Below are 23,851 nucleotides of genomic sequence, written 5' to 3'. Positions count from 1 at the left end.
GCCCGGGGAAAGGCGATACGCAAAATGCAGTCGAATTAAACGGTATGTTGGAGACAGACAATTTTCTCGATTACTGCTGCTTCTCAAAACAACTCGAAAGCTCAGTCAGGCTGGACGGTTAGAGGTATCGATCTCCCTAGACGTATCCAGAAAGTAGTGAGCCGCGAGTTATCGAGAGCATCTTTTTTTCCAATCGAGTCTCCTTCGCCAAGGACATCGATACTCGGGGTTTTTATTGTCAACTTGGGATTATGTCACGTGTGCGTGAGAGTTTATTCAAGTCACGATCTATCACTCGTTCTCGACATTTTGTTCTGCACAGCAGAAAGATTTTCTGCATTTCGACCATGCGGAAAGCTGTGAAACGAGACTTTTTCAGCTCGCGAGAATTTCGATGAAGGATGACGGTGAAATCGATTAACAAGTCAAATAACATACGCTACATGGACATTAATACAAATGGACCAGCGTTTCTTACGCGAACAAATCTTCAATAATGAACCCGAAAATTTAAACATCACCAAAACTGCTTAAACTGGTGAGGGGCATGACCAGATAGGTCAAATTCGGGTTATTTTTTGAAACAGAAGTTCACTTATGATACATTATCCACTAATATATGCAAAATATAATTGGTGATTTTTTTTCGCGAAAGAAATTTTCTGAAATCGAGGACTTTAATGTGTTCGTTGACATTTACTTCGATGCCTGAATCAAAGCAAAACATGCGATGAAATGGAAAGTAGTCTAAGCTAATTTAGACCAATAAATAGCTTTAAAAGTAGGACTACACAGGTAACGAGGTCCCTCCGAGAACTGTGATTTCAACTCGCCTTAATCCAGACTATAAAAGCAATGGAAGTGGAACAAATATGTTGAGCAATAACTTTTTAAGGTAGTACGCAGCCTGCAAAGTGAAAGGCTTAAACTTTTGCTCAAACTTTCCTTAATGAAAGTAACGTAAATTAGGGATTGCCATGCAAATTTTTGTATTCCAGAAATAAATCACATAATATTTACCAACATTCGGAATTCAAAATGGCCGCCATCCCTGTGCAATCTCTCGGGGGAAAAATAAAATTTTCGATATTACCAAGTCGGGGAAATTTTTCCTTAATGCAAGAGATTTAAAATGAGCCCATACTAGCAGATTCAGTAAAGAATCGAAACAATTTCTGAGTCCGAATATCTGTCCCCAAGGCGCATTCTACCTTGAACATAAAACTGTTTTCTTTTGATGACTATCGTTAGTAATATCAATCTTGTCATGGAACGGGCAACTTGAGCGCTGGTCATTGACGAAACTTCGGGATAGGTACGGAAATGGACACGCAAACAATAATTATTCGTTTCTCTTCACGGTAACACTGCACAATTAACGAGAGAAGAAATGTACACAGACTTTCAATACGATTCTCTATAATACCTACCATATTAAGTAGTAATTAACATCCCTGCGTCATTTAGTCAAAACTATGACGGAAACTGTTACACGTACTACGAACCTTTTCAAGAATCTATATCACAGCGCACCACTTTCCAAAGAGTGCTGCTCTAAGTACCGCCGCAGGAGTGAAGACATTTAAATTTATTCGGTGGTACAGAAGTTACGTATACCGGATGAAGTTTTATTTCCTTACCACCGATCTTGCCTGTTCTAGCATCAGTGCTGTTCGCTTCTTCCGTTGGTCAGGATCCGAAAGGGTCGTAAATCTCCACCGTTGCTCTCTATATCACAAATCCCATGTACACATAGCTCCGAGGAGTTGTAGCAGAGAAAATCTCTGGGGAGTATTCCAAGTTATCTCGCAGAGGACTGAAAAATTGCTGGCCAGGGGCGCTCGTCTTATGTAACTCTGGTTTGTGTTCTATTTGTGCAGCGTCAGCGCTCGCCGTCACTTTCAGGGTGACACAGGAGAACGATAATGTCGTAAACTCATGCCGCAGCCTCTTTACGGCAACGGTGACACGCACTAATCCGCTCATCCTATCACTGTACAGCATATCATTGATTGAATTTGCGCTAAGCTTCGCGAGAACGGGACCGGCACGGGGAAGCAATCGCTTCAGTGACTATCCAGTTGTACTTACAACGTCACATTAAAGAAAAAGAAGAAATCAGTATTTGGAGTGGTGGATCGGCGTCGTACTTAGGTTAGTCGTGAAGTTATTTTCAAGAAGGCTGCGTGAAACCAAGCGTGGCAGAGATATTGGATGCGAACAGTACACTGTGGATGACTTACAGGATTACAGCAAAGCCATCAATAATAGCTACTTGTTAAATTTTCTCGCTTCATGTTGCTCAGCATGCATCCACAAATACACTTATGAGAAGCCATACCAAAGTACGCCCTTATATAGCGCCTTAGCTGTCACCAAACCAATCCGTCTTGATTTCTCTGTCTGTTATTTGTCTTTACATTTTGAATTATCATTTGAAACCACAACTCGTATGCTTTTTGTAAGCTGGGACAAGGAGACAATTATGGACACTTTGATGAATCGGTCGACGTATCTCTGTGCTATGAAGAGTGCGTTGAAGTAACATACTCAATGTCTCTCGCGTATGCAAAGGGTCTGAAAATGTATTTACGTCAGTATTGATACAAAACCCGTCCGGTAGATAATCCTTACAGATGTACGCAGCTCAATACTTTGGCCAGGAAGAACTATTCGGCTCGAATTATTTTGCAGTGTTATGTAGTCTTGTATTCAAATTTAATGCTAATTTGGAAATTGTAGCGAGTAGCTCCCGCAAGGGAATCTCGGTATGAAAATTTGTCAAATTTTCAAAACTAGGGTAGGGGCATGGGAATCTCGAAATGTTTTGGATAAATTGACAAGTTTTGTTACGTTTTGTTGATTGTATGAGTTACTTCGTTGTTCACCAACAGGTCCGTATGGATAGAAGAAACATCGAGATAATACAGAAAAAAAATACTACCAGATTGTTTTGGGCATGCAATGGTCGAGTGTCGAGGATGTTACGCATTAGTGATGTATGGGGGATGGCGGGTAAACCTACTAAGAATATAGCCGCACTCTGCTGGACTGTTTTATCACGCGGTGGATAAAAACCGAGGCCCGTTCACAAAGGAAGGGTACAGTGTCCAAACACAGTTAGAAATGTCAATTGTCCACCCTTCTTTGTTTAGGTGTGTAGTTTACAGAACCATACCACTGCACACCCTAAACATCCCATTGAGCAAAAGTACGGTCGGTTTGAGAACACCGATGTATTATATTGGGAATTTAGAATGTTAGCCACTAGGGGAAAAACAGATCGCTCCATTTTGGTAAACCACTGATGCGGTCACGCATGGAGGGCCAGACGTGCTGTATCGTAAATCACTTCAGGGTGGCGTATGATAATTAATTTCCAATTAGCTTCATAGAGAACCCTCTTACTTCAGCGTAGCTGCCGTCCACGCCCAAACATGTGGTTGTTACGATCAGAGAAACTTTCCAAGGGAGTTGGCCGCAGCCCACAGGCGCTAGCAAGTTGTGAATGTGATACACGCAGCGTAACTATACACTGAACATTCAACTCGCCTGTGGCATGCCGACAAGAGCCACTTTGCCGATATCAACTTTTTCCCTCCCTGCTCCCAGCAAAAGGAAACCAGCCGTACATTCTTGATGGTCGCCTACGATGAGGCACTGAGACGAAGATATCACCCACGTACGCTGTTCCCAGTCTGTGCACGTCGCTTGATTTTTATTAAACGGGGAAATTACAAATGCGACCTACACTGCGTTTTATGTCTCGGGCGTTTATTGAATGACGATATATGTCGATCGGTCGTAGGAGCATACTGTTTTACAACGATACCTCTGGTGTGCACGTAGTGATTCAAATATTTTGATTGCACAGTGGGCAGTTGTTTGACCCTTGACCCTTCCCTTCAAGTAACCTTGACGATATCTAGCGCATAAGCTGAGAGATTAACGAGGGATGAAATATACATTATAGGTTGACCTCCGTCTTCGAAGTGCATGAGTTTTGACGTTTAAGAAGTATGATTGTCCGACATTAGCTGTGTTTAAAACATTGCTGGGTAAATATTTTATAGAAAAACAACACAATTTAGGTAATCTGTCTCTTTAGGTCTATGTTGATGACATTAATTTAGCGCTAGACCTGCCCACGAAGGTCATAAATGTGGAACGTTATGTCAAGCATAGGACGAAAATGAAATGGAGTTAATGCGCTTACAAACACAATGCCCAGTCGTTATCATGGTACGAATACACGCTCAATACCGGACCAGTTCAACATTCTGCCCATTACTTATCAAGTTCAATGAGTATCCGAATTATAAGCTTATCCAGCTAATGAGATTATCTGCAGAGGGGAAATTTAAGGTACTCTGAGGGGGGTCCTACTACTTGAAATGTGAAACATTAGTATTGTTAATTTCACGGTGTGTCTATTTGGGCAGAAAAACCTTGGGCGTTTCAATGAATAATTTAAGTTTAAACATGAGGCTAAAAGGAGAAAGAAAAGGCTGTTCCTCTTTTTTGATCTCAACACTGTTCGATGTGCAACCTATTGGCACGACTGAGTAACCCTCGGAAAACGGTGATCGTAGATGCATATTGACAGCATCCTTGTAAATTCCACGTTTCATTTCTTTTATCTTTGACGATACCCGCACCAAGTTTGACTTCATATTTTAACCACGATAGTTTTAATCTAAAACTTTGGGAAGATCAGTTTGCAAAAGAAAAAACCGAACAGGTTTCAAAACATCACATGAAATTGGTTACCATGGAGTAAACGTTTGTAAATAGACATGTGCTGACTCCGCCATTATCACGAACAATCGTCCCCTTGATGATATCTCTTTGTGATCTGTCGAGGATCCAAAGTTTTCATCAATATCAACGCGTTACCTAGCAACTTGTTAGAAAGCAACGGCAAAGGGGCGGTATCTTTCTGTGTCACCATCGTTGTGGAAAACAACTTTTTTCTCTCCAAACAACCCTGGACCATTTCAAAAAGCGATTTGGAGTTATTCATCCGGGCCTTTGTTACGCAATGCCCCATGGGAACCTTGAGCACTCTTAAGTGTCCATCCGTTTGTGTTTTCTTCGCGGGGTAATAATCCTTGAACAAATTCAGTTCCGTGAAATGGACTTTACTCATCAAATAGTCTTCCGTATTATTCTAGATTAATATTGAGATTAATATTGATGCGGGGGAAACTCACCCTTCAAAAAAGTTGAAGATGTTTGGTTTTCACGGAAAGGCTACTTTGTTAACAACCAAATGATGGTGCTGTGGCGGATATTGCAGTAACGACAGACAGAATATCTGACAAATTATATATTAATCAACCATAGAGATAATAAACCCTTAGAAGTGCTTATAGAACTGATTGCATCGCGGATGACAATAGCTGTCTATTCTCAAAATGCCATGCCTATGACGATTCGGGAGCTAAATGTAATCCGTTGCAAGTTGTCCATTTCATTACATTCGCGGCGCCGATGAAACGACCTCGGTTGAGTTCAATAGAACTGCGTGTACGGTCGCGGCTGTTTTTCGCTATTTTGGGTGGACGGGGAGAAAGTAAAAATAGCAAAAATCAATGTCGACAAGTCGACATGTCATGTGCCGCTCCACTTCACCGAAACTCTTTCATTACCTGATTTAAACGCTTAGGTGAACAGGTGACCAATATTTGTCACCTTGGTAACGGGGATCAAATATTGCGTTTTAGCTTAACAAGTCCACCTGAGCTTATCGAGCAAATTCTTCCCAACTGTATGGTATGGCGATGCGAAAAATAATGGAGATCACTCATCAAATGATACATACATACATACATACATACATACATACATACATACATACATACATACATACATACATACATACATACATACGCTTACATATAACATTATACACAAACAAACACACACACACACACACACACACACACACACACACACATATATATATATATATATATATATATATATATATATATATATATATATGACATTCACCTTTATTCTTGTGTCTGTGTGTGCGTGCGTGCTTAGACACATAAATACATACATAATCTAATAATATAAAATAAAATGATATAAATATATATAATAATATAAACTACTAATTAAAACGTTGAAAATTTTGAGCTCGCAGTTTAACCTGCGCCTTTTTCGTCATCTCGAACCTGCTTAATTTCATTGTATGCTTGTGTTTTGTAACTTTGAACAAAGCTTAATTTGGTAAGTTCGTTAATAACCTCATTGGACTAAAACTGTTTGATCTTTGATCCTTCACAGTGCAGCCATTGTTTCATTAAGCCTGACTTGATGAGGCCTTTTACACTGTTAAGGCGTGTGTGCGTGCGCAACACGGCCCCGTTTGTCGCCGAACACGGATATATAATGCCAGTTTTATTTCACAGCATGCTTTCTACCCTTCACCTAGACCCTGCAGCTTTTGCTGGTCCGCGTTGCAGCCCGCCAGACTGCATTTCCACCTTACAAGGAAATCACCTTCACGCGAGTTGAACGCTCAGTCAACCGTGGTGCGTTTGTCATTATTTTTGTTCTGTTTATATATTAATATACAGTTTCAAGTCCAACTGTCAAGGTCGTGTCGAACTGCCTGGTTCTATTAGTCAACACAGAACGTGGATCTTGTTCAATTATGTTGTTGACAAGTGAACACTAGTGCGAACTAAAATTTGTTTGTCAACAATAACACTCTATATTGTACACGATACAACCGTCACTCAATCAAACACAATGCGCAAGCGTTGTATTGGCAATGCCAATACTTTGGTTTTTCAACATACTTTAGGGACAAAAGGAAAGGAGACTTGCGTGTTTCATAGAAAAAAATTAAAAATGTATAATACTAAAAGTCACAATTGCTGCCTGCGTCCTTTAATTTAACACACCGTTGATATCAGTGATAAGCTTATGGTAGCGCTCTCTCTCTCTCTCTCTCTCTCTCTCTCTCTCTCTCTCTCTCTCTGTGAGATTTTTTGGTATCTTGAAACATGAGGAAAGAATGATAAACAGAGCAAATACTTTAAGTCTCGCTTTCGGATGGACATGATACAGTAAACGGTGAGTAACTTCTGGTATCTACCAGCTATGAAAGCAATTCAAGCAAATGGTCACCCGAGCAAACTGCTAATGGGCAAATGGCTACCTCAGCAAACTTGTGGAAGTGAGCAAATGGTTACCCTAGCAAACTGAAAGTGAGGTTACCCTAGCAAACTACAAATGAGCAACTGGTTATCTCAGCAAACTGAAAGTGAGCAAATGGCTAGCAAGCTGGAAGTGAGCAAATGGTTACCTTTTAGCAAACTTGAAGTGAGCAAATGGTTACCCTAGCAAACTGGAAGTGAGCAAATGGTTACCCTAGCAAACTGGAAGTGAGCAAATGGTTACCCTAGCAAACTGGAAGTGAGCAAATGGTTACCCTAGCAAACTGGAAGTGAGCAAATGGTTACCCTAGCAAACTGGAAGTGAGCAAATGGTTACCCTAGCAAACTGGAAGTGAGCAAATGGTTACCCTAGCAAACTGAAAGTGAGGTTACCCTAGCAAACTGCAAATGGTTAACTCAGGAAAAGTGATACCTCTAGTCAGCAAATTTTTTTTAAAACTGCAAATGAGTGAATGCACGGCATAATCAAACTGCGCATGAAAAAATGGTTACCCTGGCAAACTAAAAATTTAGCAAATGGCAAAGGGCACATGAGCAAATTGCGACTTCAAACACAATGCAAATACTATTTGACTTCACTGTGTAGCTTGAGAAAGCATTTCATACATTTTTAAAATTTAAAACGTCCTCAAGAGAACAACTCTGTCCCTTTCAAGCTAATAGTCTTTCGACTGCGAAGGCTTTCCTTCTCAGCTTTATTTCGCTTGCACTCATCTTTCTTCCAAATGAGCAGTTTATTCTGTTTACATTATTAAACTAGATGTTGTTGTTCTTTAGGGCTGGCTGAAGTGTGATTTAGGGCTGGCTGAAATGTGATGAGCCAATGCCTGTAAATTGGATACCTAAGCCATACAGATAGATAGATTGTTTTGATTACATGCTTGGGCATATTATACCTGAAAATTGAATTACACTCTGCAATATATGTAACACATCCACAAACACTGCGACCAGACCAGACCATCCATGCTGCAATCGGCATGTCGGGAATTTCTCGCACGGGGCATCAAAGTCAAAAGCTACTGCAGTATAAACTGCTTTGTCAAAGATGGCAGCGGCGTTGCATCACACGGGAATTCAATTGTGTGGTTCAAAAGCGCAGTATAACAACCGTCTCGGCCCACCGTTTTAGATGCCCTAAGCCAACTTTGTTTTGCAGAGTGGCTTTTACTACGGATAATGCATGCGATAGCTTTGTTCTTTGTCTGAAGAAGAGGTTTGACTCTTGCGCTTTTCCCGACGGCATTTTAAAAATATCCGGCAATGATCCTTGCAGGACGTCACTGTACGTCAGAGATGATAAACGATTTAATGCATTATGGTGACATACTGGCACATAAACAGTTTAATGCTTGTCGCAAAAGAATAATAAAACAAGTAAAAGTTTTGGCCACTGCCCTGTCGCGTTCGACAAGCAGGCAAAAACGGACCAAGGACTTTACTTATCACAAACATGACTGACTAATTTCCCACGGACGCAAAGTGCGTGCTAAAAATGCAAAAATATTAGTAAGCAATTCAAATCGAGAACGGTTGACAACAGTCTTTGCCAGGCACCAGCTGCGAGCTGCAGTTTCGTATCACCCTTGAATAACTCTCAAAAGGATTGCACGCCCTCGGTAATAACCGCACATTTTCCACGATGTCTTGTTTGTGTCGTCTGAAACAGGAGGTCAACGGCCCCTCATCGCCACTTACGCTTAGCTGAGAGCGACAGAGAGTTGCCGAGCGAATTAGGAACACGATAGGTGTTGGCGGCCTTGCAACGATTGACTCCACACATGCGACTGTTTAAACATGCGCACATGTGTGGCGGATCGATTTCTGCCTGTGGCAAAATCATGGGTTGGCGTTTTGATTTCCAGTTCACTTAAAATATCCAACACAACTGTGAGAATTCTTGCTCTCAACGTCCAGAAACATCACAGTCGCTTGTGATTAGATACACGTCACACACCAACTGTGAGTTGTTTTTTCTACATCTCAAGAGCTGTCCGCCATGTACCTAACCACAAGCTTCTCTGCGATACTCATGTTTTTCCGCCCTGCACAAAAAACCTTTCTCACGAAAAATTATTGTGCCTTTCACCTCTGTAAAATGCGATATTCTCAAAAGAATAGATGTTGTTTGTATTGGTAGCCACCTCCATTATCGCGAAACATTTTCAACTAATGAGATACGAAGCCCTTTTGCCACGCACATTAGAGCTATGTACCCGTCCGAGCAAACCGAGTGCTTGAGTACACATTGCCCATTCTGAAAATTATACTCTTTCTGCCGAAGCAGTCACACTGTGAACGACATCGGTTTGCAGAACGTATGGATAGTACCAATTTTCCGACGTTTGTTCCAAGGTGCCGGCGGCGTGTAAGGGATAGCGACGGCATTGATCACATACGAAATACGCAGTACATGCTGTCCGCCGAAAAACAGGGACTCTCAGCTTCAAAGTCAGATCCTTGTGGCTCGTGTTGCTCCCCGATCTTTGAAGCAAGCGAGCGTTAATCCTCCTTTGTACATTGTTGTCGCACAGAAGCGGGTGTGCGCAGAACAAAAACCGCTGTACAGTTAGCTGCATTGTCGGGACGGGTGTCACAATTCTAACCTCTCGATTGAGAGAACACTTTTAGAAATTCGCGACAGCTTGGAATACCAGTCCTCCCTCTTCAAGTCGCTACGGAGATAGAGGTATTTAGGTACACACTTACCTTATCTTTGACAGTAGGGATGAAACCTCTTTCTAGTAACAGTTGCACGATTTCCACACTCCCCGTCTCAACGGCAGCATGAAGGATGGACAGCTGTCCCTAGAAAAATAGACCAGTAAAAAAACAAATGTTTGAGTTACATAAGCGGCAGGTTTCTTCTACGTAAGCAAACTTTAAAAGCACTCTCGCACTACTGGGAAGCGTTGACGAAATGTGCTTGTGGAGTTAGGGGCGCTAGGGATCCAGGCCCTCTAACGGCTACCTAAGACACATGCGATAAATGACGAGATTTCTTCCTTGTACCGTATTTACATGAGATACAGAAATCCTCATGGACAAGTCGCTTCCCAAATTTCTCAGCATTCTGTATAAATTCGTAGAGTGACGTTGAATGTTTACCCAAGCTAAGCTGTCGCTACCAAAATCAGAGGTGGTCCTATCACCAGAAATGTACGACAACGTTTCTGGTTTTGGCGCCTTTTCAACGACAGAATATCGTCTGCGCAACGAACGAAAGTGCACTATTAAAATAAAACAGTTCGATGAAAAAAAAAATGAAGTACATTTGTCAAGACAAGGGCTACTGAAGTGCAATATCTCTAATGATCCTAATCATACAGAAAGCCAGACCCTGTATATTGAAAGCCGAACTGTGAACATCATTATTCGTTCGAACAGCCAATCAGGGGCAGACTACAGTAGTGTCTTACGAGGCGGGCAATCCTTATGATTACTGATATTACGTTGCATTCTATAAATTCGCCAATTCCGCTGTATAATACGCTACGGCAAATGCACAATGCAACCATAATTTGTAATATCCTGTGTATACATTTTTCCATTCCTTTCAAACAATTTGCTGGCAGGGAAATTCGCCCGGCATTTTTGTGTGGAAAAGCGTGTCGTAAATTGATGGTGGAAAACGCACTTATTTCACTGCGTGATAGTCTCATTAGAGGTTGCAGTGGAACACAGAAATCTTAGCTTGTACTCATCCAACACCGCCGTTGGATATTTAGCTCGCACAGACCCGAGATTTTCTCCTTTATTAAACCCTGCAGTAAAGACGTGTGATGCATTGTTACAGAGTTTTTACACGACGCTGACATAAACGGTGTCAGTTCAATTCTTCGAGAAATGACTCGCTTTCAGACGTGGCAGATTCAAATTTGAGTAAAGAGACAGACAGCATCACGTTTCTGATGCTGAGAGAGAAAATTTACTAATATCTGCTTCAAGAGTGCGTAGTAACGTACGCACGCCGTACATGTAAGACAGTGCAGGGCAATGGATTCCTGCGTTAGAAACTGAATTGTTGCAAGTACAGAACTGCACTCCGCTCATGTTTATCGTTCCTGTGCGTCCGCCACAAAGTACGGGGGTAAACCGTATTCACAAACATTGAACTTCAATTGCAAGTGCTGGGCAATTGTAAAACGTTAAAATTATCCCGCAACCGGAGCAATCTTCACAGCCGAATTGACGAGCTCCGACATATCTGTCTATCGGCCCCTCGAAAACATTTCACCTTTTTTTTGCATTAATCACAGGACACAGAGAAAAAATACACCATCTCTTCTATGAGACAATCGAAACACATGATTCTAAACACAACGAGAATGTATTGGATTTTATAAATACATACACACACTATTTGTATATATATTTATTATATATATATTTATTATATATATATTTATTATATAATATATATATATATATATATAATATATATATATATATATATATATATATATATATATATATATATCTGTCCGAAGATTGCAAGATGCATGAAACTTAAGTAACAAATATATAACAGTGTACTTTGCTTTTTGGTTACAACGTTCTGTTTTTGGCATCGAACACTATAATTTCCCAAGATGACATCTGTATATGTTATATATATATATATATATATATATATATATATATATATATATATATATATATATATATATATATATATATATATATATGGGAGGGCACATTGTATACATTTTGTGTATATATATATATATATATATATATATATATATATATATATATAAACATAATATATATATATATATAAACATAATATATATATAAACCTAACTGAATGGAATGACTGTGACAGTGAAGAAACCTATAGGTTGTAAAGATGACCTTTCTCTCTGTTTCATAAGCCATATTTCTTCACATTGCCATGGAAACCGAACCTTTCAGCAAAACATCGTACCAAGAGTGGAACCGCTTCTCTTGTTATCATCCGTTGTATTGTAGTATGAAGTTATCTCGAATGAATATTTACAGGCTAGATTTTGTTTGTAGTTTACACACTCGGAGAAAGAGTTGTGTCTCCTAACCGATTTGTCGATCCGCATCATGTTGTCGATGGTTTTTTTCCTGGGGGACATATAATCATCTCGCAGCGAACGCTTTTGAATAAATAGCTCATAACGTTTGTGCGCCTAATGAAGCGAAATGGACAAGTAGGCAATGTCAAGTTTTATCCTTGAGCAACGAAAATAAACTCATTCATCTCGACGTATATCGATGTGTTGTTCCTTAAATGATGCATGACATGGTTAAGTACAGCAAAAACAATCATTGGACATCAACACGAAACAAATTTGCTATTAATAATTTCAAGGATAAATATCTTGATATTTCTCCCAACGGCTTAATTTCCCCATCACCTACGACATAATAGATTTTCCTGTAGCTGCGTCTAGCAGGTCGCCTCTCAGTTCTAACCATGGTTTTGTACAGTCAATCTCTGATGACGTGCCCTCTTTTTCCAGAAGGCTAATCGTCGGTCGACGTGATCGGGAAAAGGGGTCTGCTCAGGAAAAAGGAAAGAATGTTTACTCTTGTCAAGAATTGTGTTCATCTGTCAACGCAATAAAGATGAAGCTATTAACCTCAAAATTTATCACCGGTGCATGATTTTATTGCGGTTAATTATTACTGCAAATTTTAACACCGGAGCCAATTTACAACGATTTGTTAAAAGAGTGGGCGTTGTTGCACAGCGTACTTGAAGACGCGTTTATTCTTACAATAGCGGAGGCGGGGAGGCTGGCAAAGTACACAGCTGTTGTTACGTGGATCGGAACGTGTACTTTGAGAATGTGATAGAAAGAAAAGTTGGCGTTTGGTGCACTTTTTTTAGCCCTATGGGCCATACAAAATACGCCTCAGGCATTTTGCGCACACGGTGAACTGATCGTCATCAATCGAATGAAAAACAGATACTCACTCACCAAAGAGACAGAGAGAGAGATAACTTTCCTACAGTGACGTCAGATTTGTCGGTATACTGATATTAAAGACATGGCCTCCTTGTTTCAAACCGAGGCTGGGATGGAAAGGATAGTGGCGTTGGTGGGTTTACGTCTACCTTCATAAATTTCGATATCATAAATTCGCAATTATTTCAGAGTACATCCATGCAAATATCGCCGGTTTCTAATACTCTGCTTGGTCGTAAAAAGCAGACACAATTAGAGGGTTGAGCAAAAATGGGTATTCTTTGCTTTCCTTGCCGTTTGCCCTGACAAAAATATCTCTACGTGTAAGATACAGCCACTGGTAGGTTGAATAAGATAAGGTTACTATGGCTGGCACGCAAATTTTAATCAGCGAGAACTAGTTTGAGCTCAGAACATGTATAAGCCCGTCGCCAGAGGTGTATGAGAAATGCGCGTCGCATAATCAAACACCACGCAAAGGATGGGCGTGGCCGGTCAATCCAACTCTAAGTGGGGACATAAAAAGTAACGCACCGGTAGAAAACATGCGATATTCGCTAAGTGGGAGAAATACCAGAATATTGCATACTGGGTTGACATCGACCTGGCCACACAAAAACGCTTCCTAGTTTCATGGACACGACTCCAAACGGAAAATGTCTCACTGTGCCTAGTTCAGCGATTGGGCTGCTGCTGATAGTAGTTAGTTATTTACAATACTACTCTCAGGGTACGATCCAATACATATCAATAATTGTACAAGAACTTTGACATCTTGAAACCGAGACGATAAATAAATTTGCCAGTGGGGTGTAATATATTATGTCGAAATAACGCACGTTGATTTGCGACGTTAGGCTATGTTTCTGACACTGTCATATTTTACAAACTTGCGCTAGTCGTTTCCTGTTCTGTAATTCAACCAGCTTCACTTGTCACTTTCATCGCTGACAACGTTATTTATTCATTGTTATCGCGATTTTTTTTAACACAAAGAGCATCAAGGGAAAAAAACGGGCGCTGCTCATTACGAAAAGGGACAAATCGACTGTTCTCTCCAACTGTCGACTTGGGACGATATTGACACTCTCCAATGTTTACAGAATGTTTCAGTGAATCGGGATACAGCTATCCCGGAGGTCTTGTCAAATATTTGGCATTCTTTGGTTATTTCCTGTCCCGAAACCTTTTGTCATTTGAGCTACCATGTATAGATCATAGAAAATTTAAATTTGCATTGTGATGGGAGAAAAAGGTTCTACAGTATTGATAGACGGTCCGTCTGAATGTGACACCCTTGCAATTAAATTTCATTGAATATAGTCTGCCCCTCCACCCCCGATGAGAAGTTGACATTAACTGTATAGAATAGCCACGCGACATTTTAAAATACACTTAAAAGACAACGTATTTGGAAATCTTTAATTATTTCAGAAATAGCTGTCCCAGTGTATAAAGTTAGGATTCTGAATGTCTTGTGTGTATCCGCCAAATCCCTTTATTCTGTCAATATTTTGAAACGAAATCAATTAGCCTGGCCAATATCAATGGTTGTTTGTGCAGTCAGGCATGCAAAAGATATGATCGCACCGTTTCAATTAGCTCACCTTTGGCCCATCGCGATCAGGGGTCGTCATAAAACATGGAAGTGATTGATGATAGAATCTTCAGTTGCTAAATAAGAGAACTTGGATAGGTCTGCTCCAACGGGTCTTCTTCTTCAAATAGAATGAATACAAATGTTTCGCCGCCGTTACGTCGCATGTGCAGACGACAGATATAAAAAGACATGGGCGCACACGTGCGCTCGGGCTGACGGGAAAGGTTACTCACTCTCACGTGTTCGCGCCAACGAAATGGTAGAGATGTGGGTAGAGGTGGCACGGATAGATACGGAGACATTTATCCACTGGATGGCCGACAAATCAATCACATAGGTACTTCTAACCGATGAATACGTCACAAAGTTAGCAAAAATTTATTCGTTTGTTTGTCTTGTTGTCGTGTAAAAGGCGAAGTAATGATAAACTTCAGGTTTTGAGCATCTCGTTTGAGTTTTAAACAAAATTGAATGAATGAATGAATGAATGAATGAATGAATGAATGAGAATGGATGATGACTGTGCTGCCGCTGCTGCGAGTTGTGCCTCTTCAGTCACAGCGCGCCCTCATGTGACTGAACCACATCGTGTGTTGCATAACTTTATGCCTGCGGTGTTCGTACACATCTCCTTGAACATTCTCGACGGAACATTCCTCAGTGAATTGACACGTCCAAGATTTCGATAACGTCTTGGTGGAGCAGAAGAGAGAGTCAAGATGAAACCTATTTGGCAGTTTTATCCATGCCTTTCTCACTTGCAACCGTTCAACCCTTTCCATTTCCGAAGTAATTTTCCTAGACGACGCATCACCACCACCGCCATCATCATCGTCATAGCCGTCGTTGTCGAAATAAAAAGTATGATTTCATTAAGTAATTAACTAATTAATGAATTAATTAGCTTTATGACACTATTAATGCTAATTGATTCCATATGATTTAACCTTGGCGTCCATATTTTAGGGTGTAAACAAATAAAACAAGCAGAATAAAATGCTTTTATACCTGAAAATACTTTAAAAGTACGTTGAACATTCCCCTGTCGATAAAATGATACTTAGGCAACTCTTGCACCAAAACTATAAAAATAGCGACAAAAATGAAACCACTTAGCATTGACGTACTTCTTTTGAAGTTCACTATTGTTGTCATGACAACCTCACGTGGTTTACAAGGCTTCCCGGGGATAAATAGTCGAGCGGAGTCTTTGAATACGACGTTGACATAGGGACAAGCATTTATTACCATAAAATTATACCGTAGCAGTCGCATAGATTGCCCTACAGAAGAGTAAGAAATATCGTCAGACGGCTTCTGGGCAAAGCCGGTCAAATTGCCCGCTTCGAAAATAACTGAAAGTGAAAGAAGCGAAGTGCAGCTACGTTCGAACTTTCTCGTCAACATGTTCTGCTCGTCCAGTGTGACAGACATCGAGCCTTCTTCAAATTATGTCAAGCCAATGGTTAATTCAGCAATCGTTAGCGTCCACGTAATGCGGTGACCTACATGTCTGGAGGCCAATGGTTACGACCGATACCTTGAGAACTACCTTGGGTGTCATTGTCACGGTGTTTTGATTTCTGAGATTGATAACAACAGTAAGAGTGAAAGACGTCTGCGTGGCATGATTGCGGATTTTTTGGAAATAAAGCTACGAACATATGTCGCTAAGCTTCATTTGCCTGATTGTGCGACAAATATAGACTGGACTCCAAAAGCCATTTTGCTCACATACACAGACCACGATCTGACGCAATAGCCACAGGTCGACCGTTGTGTAGATTAATTTCATGAACAGACTACCAACGCAGCAATTAAGTATATTGCATCCTTTATACTTTATTCCAGATCACAGAGCATGCTGGGTAATCAAAATGTGCAGACGCCATGGCGACGAGCTAGGCTCTGTTTCCCTGATTGCGCGACAATTGGTAGTAATTTGTACGCCTTCATGGCATTCTTTGAAATTTCAGATATTCACTGAGATTGCTATATTAGCCAATTTAACCTACTCTATGATTTCTAGGGATTCGATAAACCAGTATCTATGAAAAGAGTTAATTGGAATCACGTTTGCTCAAAGATAGATGACATCATCGTTGACATGATCTATTCAGACATACCTGCTTTCTCCATCATCGAACAGTGCCCAGTGATAACGATGATAGAAGTTTATTTTTGAACTTAGATAAATATTTCAACGATGTCCAAACATATCTGAAGGCATTCGAGAAAAGTGGTTTCTTGATTATGAGGCCAGTCAGCGTGATTAGTTCGGGGATAACTTGACTGTTATTGAAAACAACAAACGGAGCGTACATAGAGTTTTGCAAAGGAGGAATGGCGAACGCTGTGTGCATGTTGGCATGTTGATAAAATCCTCCCGACAGCCTTGGCGGCATTGTTTGTCTTGAAACTCGCTTGTCAAACATTTCGGAATTAAAATATCAATATCAAGATACGAATTGCTTGCACAGGTTGTGTGAACGAGCTGACGGATTGACTTTTGGCTTATCCTGCGACACAAATACTCTAGGCCTGATCAAGCCGTGACCCTGTCAGCTGCAAGCAGCGATACCAACAGAGGTGTGCGTCTAACTACTGATCGTTATAGACAGATGACCTCTGCACGCCGCCATTCACAACCCAAACTATGAAACAGACAACGGTGCTGTGCCCTCCGTCAGTCCCTATTTGTCTGTTGTACAACCGCTCAAGTCCAAACAGCAACAGAAATTCGACCATCACAAGCGTACAGACTTTAAAACAGTGGCGATAAATTGTGAAACTAACGTTAGGGCAAATTAAACAAATACCAGTGTTTGACTGGGAGGAGAACTCACTAATGCGAGAACCAGGGATTGAAAATTGCCCCTTTAAATGGAAGCGATAACTTCAGCAGATCGGTCACTTCAACTATAACGGTAAAAATATTTTATTTAATGATTTTTACATTTCTGAAACGATTCAGCTGTAAATTAAAAAGAATATATCTTGATATCATTTGAACAAAAACTCTGCCATCGCACCAACAACGCATTACGTGCTTGGTTTCAAGGCAGTGAACTGACCTCGTCTCGTTCAATTTGCATAAAAACTTGGCTGCTTCGACACAATCTTGATATAAATAACATTCCAGATATAAATAACAATCGTAAACAAAGAACCCCCATATATCATTGCAACAATACAACCAAAGCTTGAAAAATTACAAATATACACCTTCCAATAATGCTGACTCATGGCTAACGAAATTGACAAGTTTCGTCGACATTAGGGACTGGACGTAAATTAGCAGGGGGGGAGGGCCGGGGGATTTGGGGGAGGGTCACAAATTTTTGAGCCTCTGTTTGGGGGAGGGTCACAATTTTTTGAGCTCCTCTGAGGGGGAGGGTCACAAATTTTTGGGCTTGTTGTCGGTGCACTAAAGGTAGAAAGCAAATTGTTTGTATAGACAATTATGCTCACATGACATCACTCGCACACTGCCTCTTACTTTCTATCAAGTGCTCCTCCCAACTCTGTGTATCTCTTCCCCACCATTATCTTAAATAGGATTGTCTCTCTTGTTGCTATTCTTATCGCCATTAAGTTTATAGCAAATCCAATCTATTGTTCCTCAGCTAACCCGTGGCACTCTGGCTGCCCAGTGTACATGTGGTGTGTTTCGTTAATAAACATTGGACAGTGTTTTTGCTAAGATTGGGGAACATTGGGAACCCTGGTAAAATTTATATTGTCTGCTGGTATGACTGCACTGATATACCAAGGCTAACCCTGGTAAAATGACGGGGGAACCCCGGTAACATTTACCTCGGTACCGCCCTTAACAAAAACACTGCTGGATATTACCACAATATCTTACATTGTTCCACTGATGTAGTCAATCTTGAACCTCTAACTATTTGACAATATTATTTCTCATTCCACTTTTTGTTGATCAACAAAAGTTCCCTCTCTTTCATAAGCCACTTCCCTTTAAAGTTTAACCCTTTCACCACCATGGTTTGTCCCAAATCAATTGTTTTCTATGGTAAAGTTGGACCTGTATACAGGGAACTGGGGGTGAAAGGGTTAAGGCCAAGCTCCACCCCGCATCAGTCACTTTATAGGTACATGAATTTTAGTTTTTAGAGATACTATTGTTTGGAATTAAGAGCAAGCTTTGGTGTGATAATTAATAATTTTGATTCCAGAAAAGTGATTTTAGTATACTTAAATATTTAGGTACAGTCAAATCAGATTTGTATGGCTACTTGTGGCATTTTTCAAGTTTATATTGGCTTTACCACGTGGGTACTATATTTTGAATGGATAGTGTTCATTTGCGTTGTGAAGGCAGGATATATGACATTTGTTGAAATTTAATGTGGGTAATTTATACAGTGAATCAGCCATGTTGATCACGTATTCAGATTGAACTTGATTAAATATGGTGATATCCCAATGTCATTTCAGAATATGGAGACTTGATTGGTCATGAAATAGTGTTTGCCACTTCTGTGTCAAATCAGGATCAGTCTATCCTCTCTTATCTAGGCTGCTTTCTGTGATATGTTTAAAATGCAAAGAAACGAGGCACAAAAATTGACAAAGTATTGTCAATGTTAAAACACCATAATTTCACACTATAGCATTCAATCCATGACCATACTTTGAATTGTTGTTTGCTTAAATTATTGCTTGAATAGGCATAGCCTTTCTGTTGACCTTTCCCCACAAACAGGGCAACATGACCAAACTTCTCATTGTCTACTGGAACACAATAGTACATTTTGTAAAACTGGATTTGATATGAGTGCAATGAGCACATGTACAGGTATTTTCAGTTCTCTGACTACACAGGTCTATCAGGAATATTATAAAATCCAGTGAATAATGGGGTCATGTACACATGTAGTTCTATATCTGTACCAGGAACACATTTTAAACATACATTGTACTTTCCCATATTTCCTCCCCATGTAGAGATTGAACTGCTCAATACATTGTACATGACCATACATCATTGTTATGGAGATCAGAGTCACATTGTGTTTCCAGTATTCCCTCAATTGTCAATGTGATACATTCCAAAATTATGAATTTCACTGATATTTTGATAAATATTAAATTATAATTCCTTACAAAAAATGGCAGACATATGCATGTGCATTAATATAAAAGAAAACTTTTGAAGAGCATTACTTATCACAATCACTCTTAATGGAGTATAAGTGAGCTCTATTCAATTATGAGCCAATTTGGACATTCATTATTGGAATTATTGGACAGTCTGTTGAATCATAACATTCCACATCTGCAGTTCAAAGTCAAAGTGAAAGGGGACATATTTACTGCCTATTTGACATGATATATGCCATTGACTAGGTGTAGCAGTCTAAGCCCTACGAGAATGGTAAGACTATATTGGCTGCTTTGATTGCCTCCAACAACGGCATACTCATCACAGAGGTGCAACCACAGTCGCAACGCGAAGACCTATGCACCTGGTAGAGAGAGAGAGCTCTTTGGGGTATTAAGTAGTCTTTGCGTAGCGACGGTGGTACACATATCCGCCTAGCGTAGGGCAATATTGCCGTTGTACCTCAATATTTGGACTGCTGTTTAGGTAGGACGTCAACTTGATCAAACCCTAAAATCTAAAAGCTTGAACTCGAAAAAAGGCAAACCCTTCAGTTTCGGAACTGCAGCTACATAAAGCAATTCCGGTATATGATACCACGGTACTACCAAAAGAGTGTGGTAGCTCCTAGCTTTGCATGGCAGGGCTGTGTGTTACCAGCGTTATACAGCCTGTGGTAGGAGGCCGTATAACGCGCGCTGGTAACACACAGCCACAGTAAGTGAGGCTACCCACAATTCCCATTGATTTGTTCACTCGGACATTTTTTGCTAAAGCCTTTTTCAATTTTATCAGTTCCTCAACAATTTTCAACTTACAAGTTAAGCTCAGGATTATTTGTTAAAACTATGTTCCAAAATTATTGATTATGTTTAAAATTCAAGAGTAAATTGAATGAGAATTCGATGTTTGGAGGTGCTAAAAATTGCACACTTTTCAAGATAAAGTTATCAGCAACTAAGATGGTCTCATCAAACCACCTGTCAGACATGCAAATTTCCTTTGTTACGAACAGTAAAAAAATCAATACCCTTTCTCTTGCCATCCCAGATGCAACTTATTCCCTTAGTTTCCTTGAAAATAATGTGTATGGCTGTCAAAAATCTATGTCGACAAAATTACAAAAGTGCTATCTCCTCCGCTGAAAAGGGGTTGATCTTCTCATAATTCACGGTGAGAAATCAGAAAATTATGATTATCAGAATTATGTTGCCAGAATTTTGAAATATGGACCGAGTTGTTCTGTGTACAGAAGAAATTTGCTTTAGTTCAGTGAGTGATCTCCGTGTGTACAGATCATGGAGAATTGTGGGTAGCCCCACTTACTGTGACAGCCCTGCCATGCAGAGCTAGGTAGTTCCATGGTGATATACTGATACGCTCCTGCTTGGGAAAACAACACCGAGACTAGTGAATTGCAATATCAACATCCTTCTGATCCTTAATATATTTTTCAAGCCAATAAGTCAATCATTTAAACATACAGACCTTTATTTCCTGAAAATGATAGGCTAAAATGTACAGTGTACGTCCAGAGAACTTCTTGGTACAGCGCGAAACTTGTAAACAAACTTGTATGCGTTGAAGGTATTTGAATAGTTTTAGAATGATGTTCACAGTCACACTAGGAAGTAGTGACAATTTAGTCCAGTTGTAAGTGAAACATATTTGTGAAAATCATCATTAAATTAAGTACTTTCAATACTTAGACCTAAATCAATGTTGACAGTCAGGAAGAACGGACAGAAATAATTGAGTGAAATTAATGACTTACATGACGAATCTCTCACTTAAAATGACGTTGAAATTACTGTCATTTTCCAGAATACATGTACATGTGTACGTACCAAGCTTGCAGGTCAAGTGCAGAGGGTCAAGTATGATGTGAAATAGGCCCAGAAGGAAGTTTTTAAATAGCTTTGAAACAAGCGGACTGCCAATCTTGTTTAGTGGTCATCTAGTACCAAGACTTTAACTTTTTCACATAATGCTATGCTTGGTGTCTACCTCCATGCACAGGTCCGTGGAGTTGCCATTTAGTAGAGAGAAGGGGCTCTATGCATGTACACCGGCAATTCCGGACACCTGTGCCTCCATGGTGTACAACATACCGGTACATGATTTGGCACTCAGCAGAGGACTGCACTTTCATATTGGAAATATTTGTGAGTTCACATGGTGGTGTAATCTTACATCCCTGTTCAGAAATGGCTAATATTATGATACTTTAGACAAAGCTATTTTTGTCAACATATATTTTACAGTACTATCTTGTCAATGCACCAATTATAAAAATATTCATTGCCACCATTTTAATACTTCAACAGTGCAATGGTCATGCTGCTTGACACTTGAATTAAAGAATCTCTACTAGATATGTACCAAGTTAAAGGGACAAAGTTGCTCATTATTGACATTATTTTGCCATTTAAATTTCTTTTGATAGATTATTCTCACTGAAATATGCTCACTCTCTGGTTATTGCAATTCAATTCTCACTTTTTATAAGGCACATTAACATGTGAAATTTACTGTGACAATTTTTGGTACATATACCTTAAATTAAATTATTAAGTGACCACATGTTATATCCATGCATGCATATGAGTTGAGCTGTGACAACCAGAGATTGCAATTAAGCCCATTTCAGTGAGCACCAGAAAAGCATATATATTCAACGGAAATTAAAATGACCAAAATTTTGTCAAAAATGAGTGACTTTGTCCCTTTAATGGCCAATGAAAATGGCTAAATTCGATGTTTGCTGTTTTGTTAGTTTTGCCTGTCAGTCACTGAAATTTGAAACAATGGTGTGTGGACAAGATGTTGGTTTTGTTGTTTACTTTGCAGGTCAGAGTTATATAAATTCATGAGATTTCAGAATTTTTCAGTATTAGCTGCTGTATTTTAGCATGATATGCTCTGTATTGATTCAGTTTGTCAGCCTAGCTTGATGACACTTGAGCAGTGGTGTCGTTTTTTGTGTCCAGTGAAGTCTTAAACTGTTTTTTTGTGGTTTGTTCCACATTTACAAATGTGCTGACAAAGTGGAAAATAGAGCATTTCATCAAACTTGTGCAGAAAATCAAGCAATGAATTAATTTAATCATAGAGTTTATCCTATGGTGTTCCACAGAACAATCCACCCATACCACACTGGAAACAAGAATACCAGTACTCCTTTATCTGGTGATTGGTTTACTAAGTTTAACCTGTTCACCCCCAATTCCCTGTAAACAGGTCCACACTCACCATTGATAACAATGGGATTGGGCCAAACCATGTTGGTGAAAGGGTTAAACAGTGTAAGAGTTAAACAGTATATTAAAACTGTCCATTATCATAACAATCAAAATGCATATTGTGTAGGCAGATAAATCATGGATTTCCCTTTTATTAAGAGTACTGAAAAATCTGTAGCATAGAATTATCAAGATTTTTTCTACAAGATTAGTTTTACCCATGCTGGTCAAATGGGACTGACACCATGTCATTGAAAGTATTCTTAGGTAAGGCTGACATCCATATCTAGACTTGTTCTTGTCACAAGCAGAAGCATATCCCTTGCTGGTATCCATCTATATTGCCCTGTGTTGTAAATCCCCACCTCAATTTTTGATCGTTGAAGATTCGATCAATTTGTAATATTCTAATTTTTTGAAACTGGGGGAGGGTCACAAATTTTTCAGCCTTGCTTTGGGGGAGGGTCATAAATTTTTCAGCCTTGCTTTGGGGGAGGGTCATAAATTTTTGGTCACTCTCTTACGAAATCCCCCCGGCCCTCCCCCCTGCTAATTTACGTCCAGTCCCTTACATCCACAAAACAAAATACATTTTCACTTTGTTTTCTTAGCGATGATTTACAATTATCAGGTGTTCTCTGGTGCAGCAGCGACAATGGGTGTTAAAGAACAGTTTGTGTGTCAATAGAAGAACAATGTTGCGTAGCCGGGCGACTTCACTCGCACCTTGCAATGCGAGA

General features: G+C 39.9%; 1 protein-coding gene across 3 annotated transcripts in view; it reads right to left on the bottom strand.

Annotated features, from left to right (window-relative positions):
• LOC139122763 (serine-rich adhesin for platelets-like) overlaps positions 1 to 23,851 on the bottom strand; it is a 98,565-nt gene that overhangs the window by 31,633 nt on the left and 43,081 nt on the right. For all 3 annotated transcript variants that reach the window (XM_070688466.1, XM_070688465.1, XM_070688467.1), the window contains exon 2: positions 9,906 to 10,004. In XM_070688466.1, coding sequence (XP_070544567.1) covers positions 9,906 to 10,004 — 99 coding nt within the window. The remainder of the gene's footprint in view (positions 1 to 9,905; positions 10,005 to 23,851) is intronic.

This window comes from Ptychodera flava, chromosome 22 (assembly GCF_041260155.1).
Source record: "Ptychodera flava strain L36383 chromosome 22, AS_Pfla_20210202, whole genome shotgun sequence".
NCBI lineage: Eukaryota > Metazoa > Hemichordata > Enteropneusta > Ptychoderidae > Ptychodera > Ptychodera flava.
This window is presented reverse-complemented; position numbering and strand designations above follow the sequence as displayed.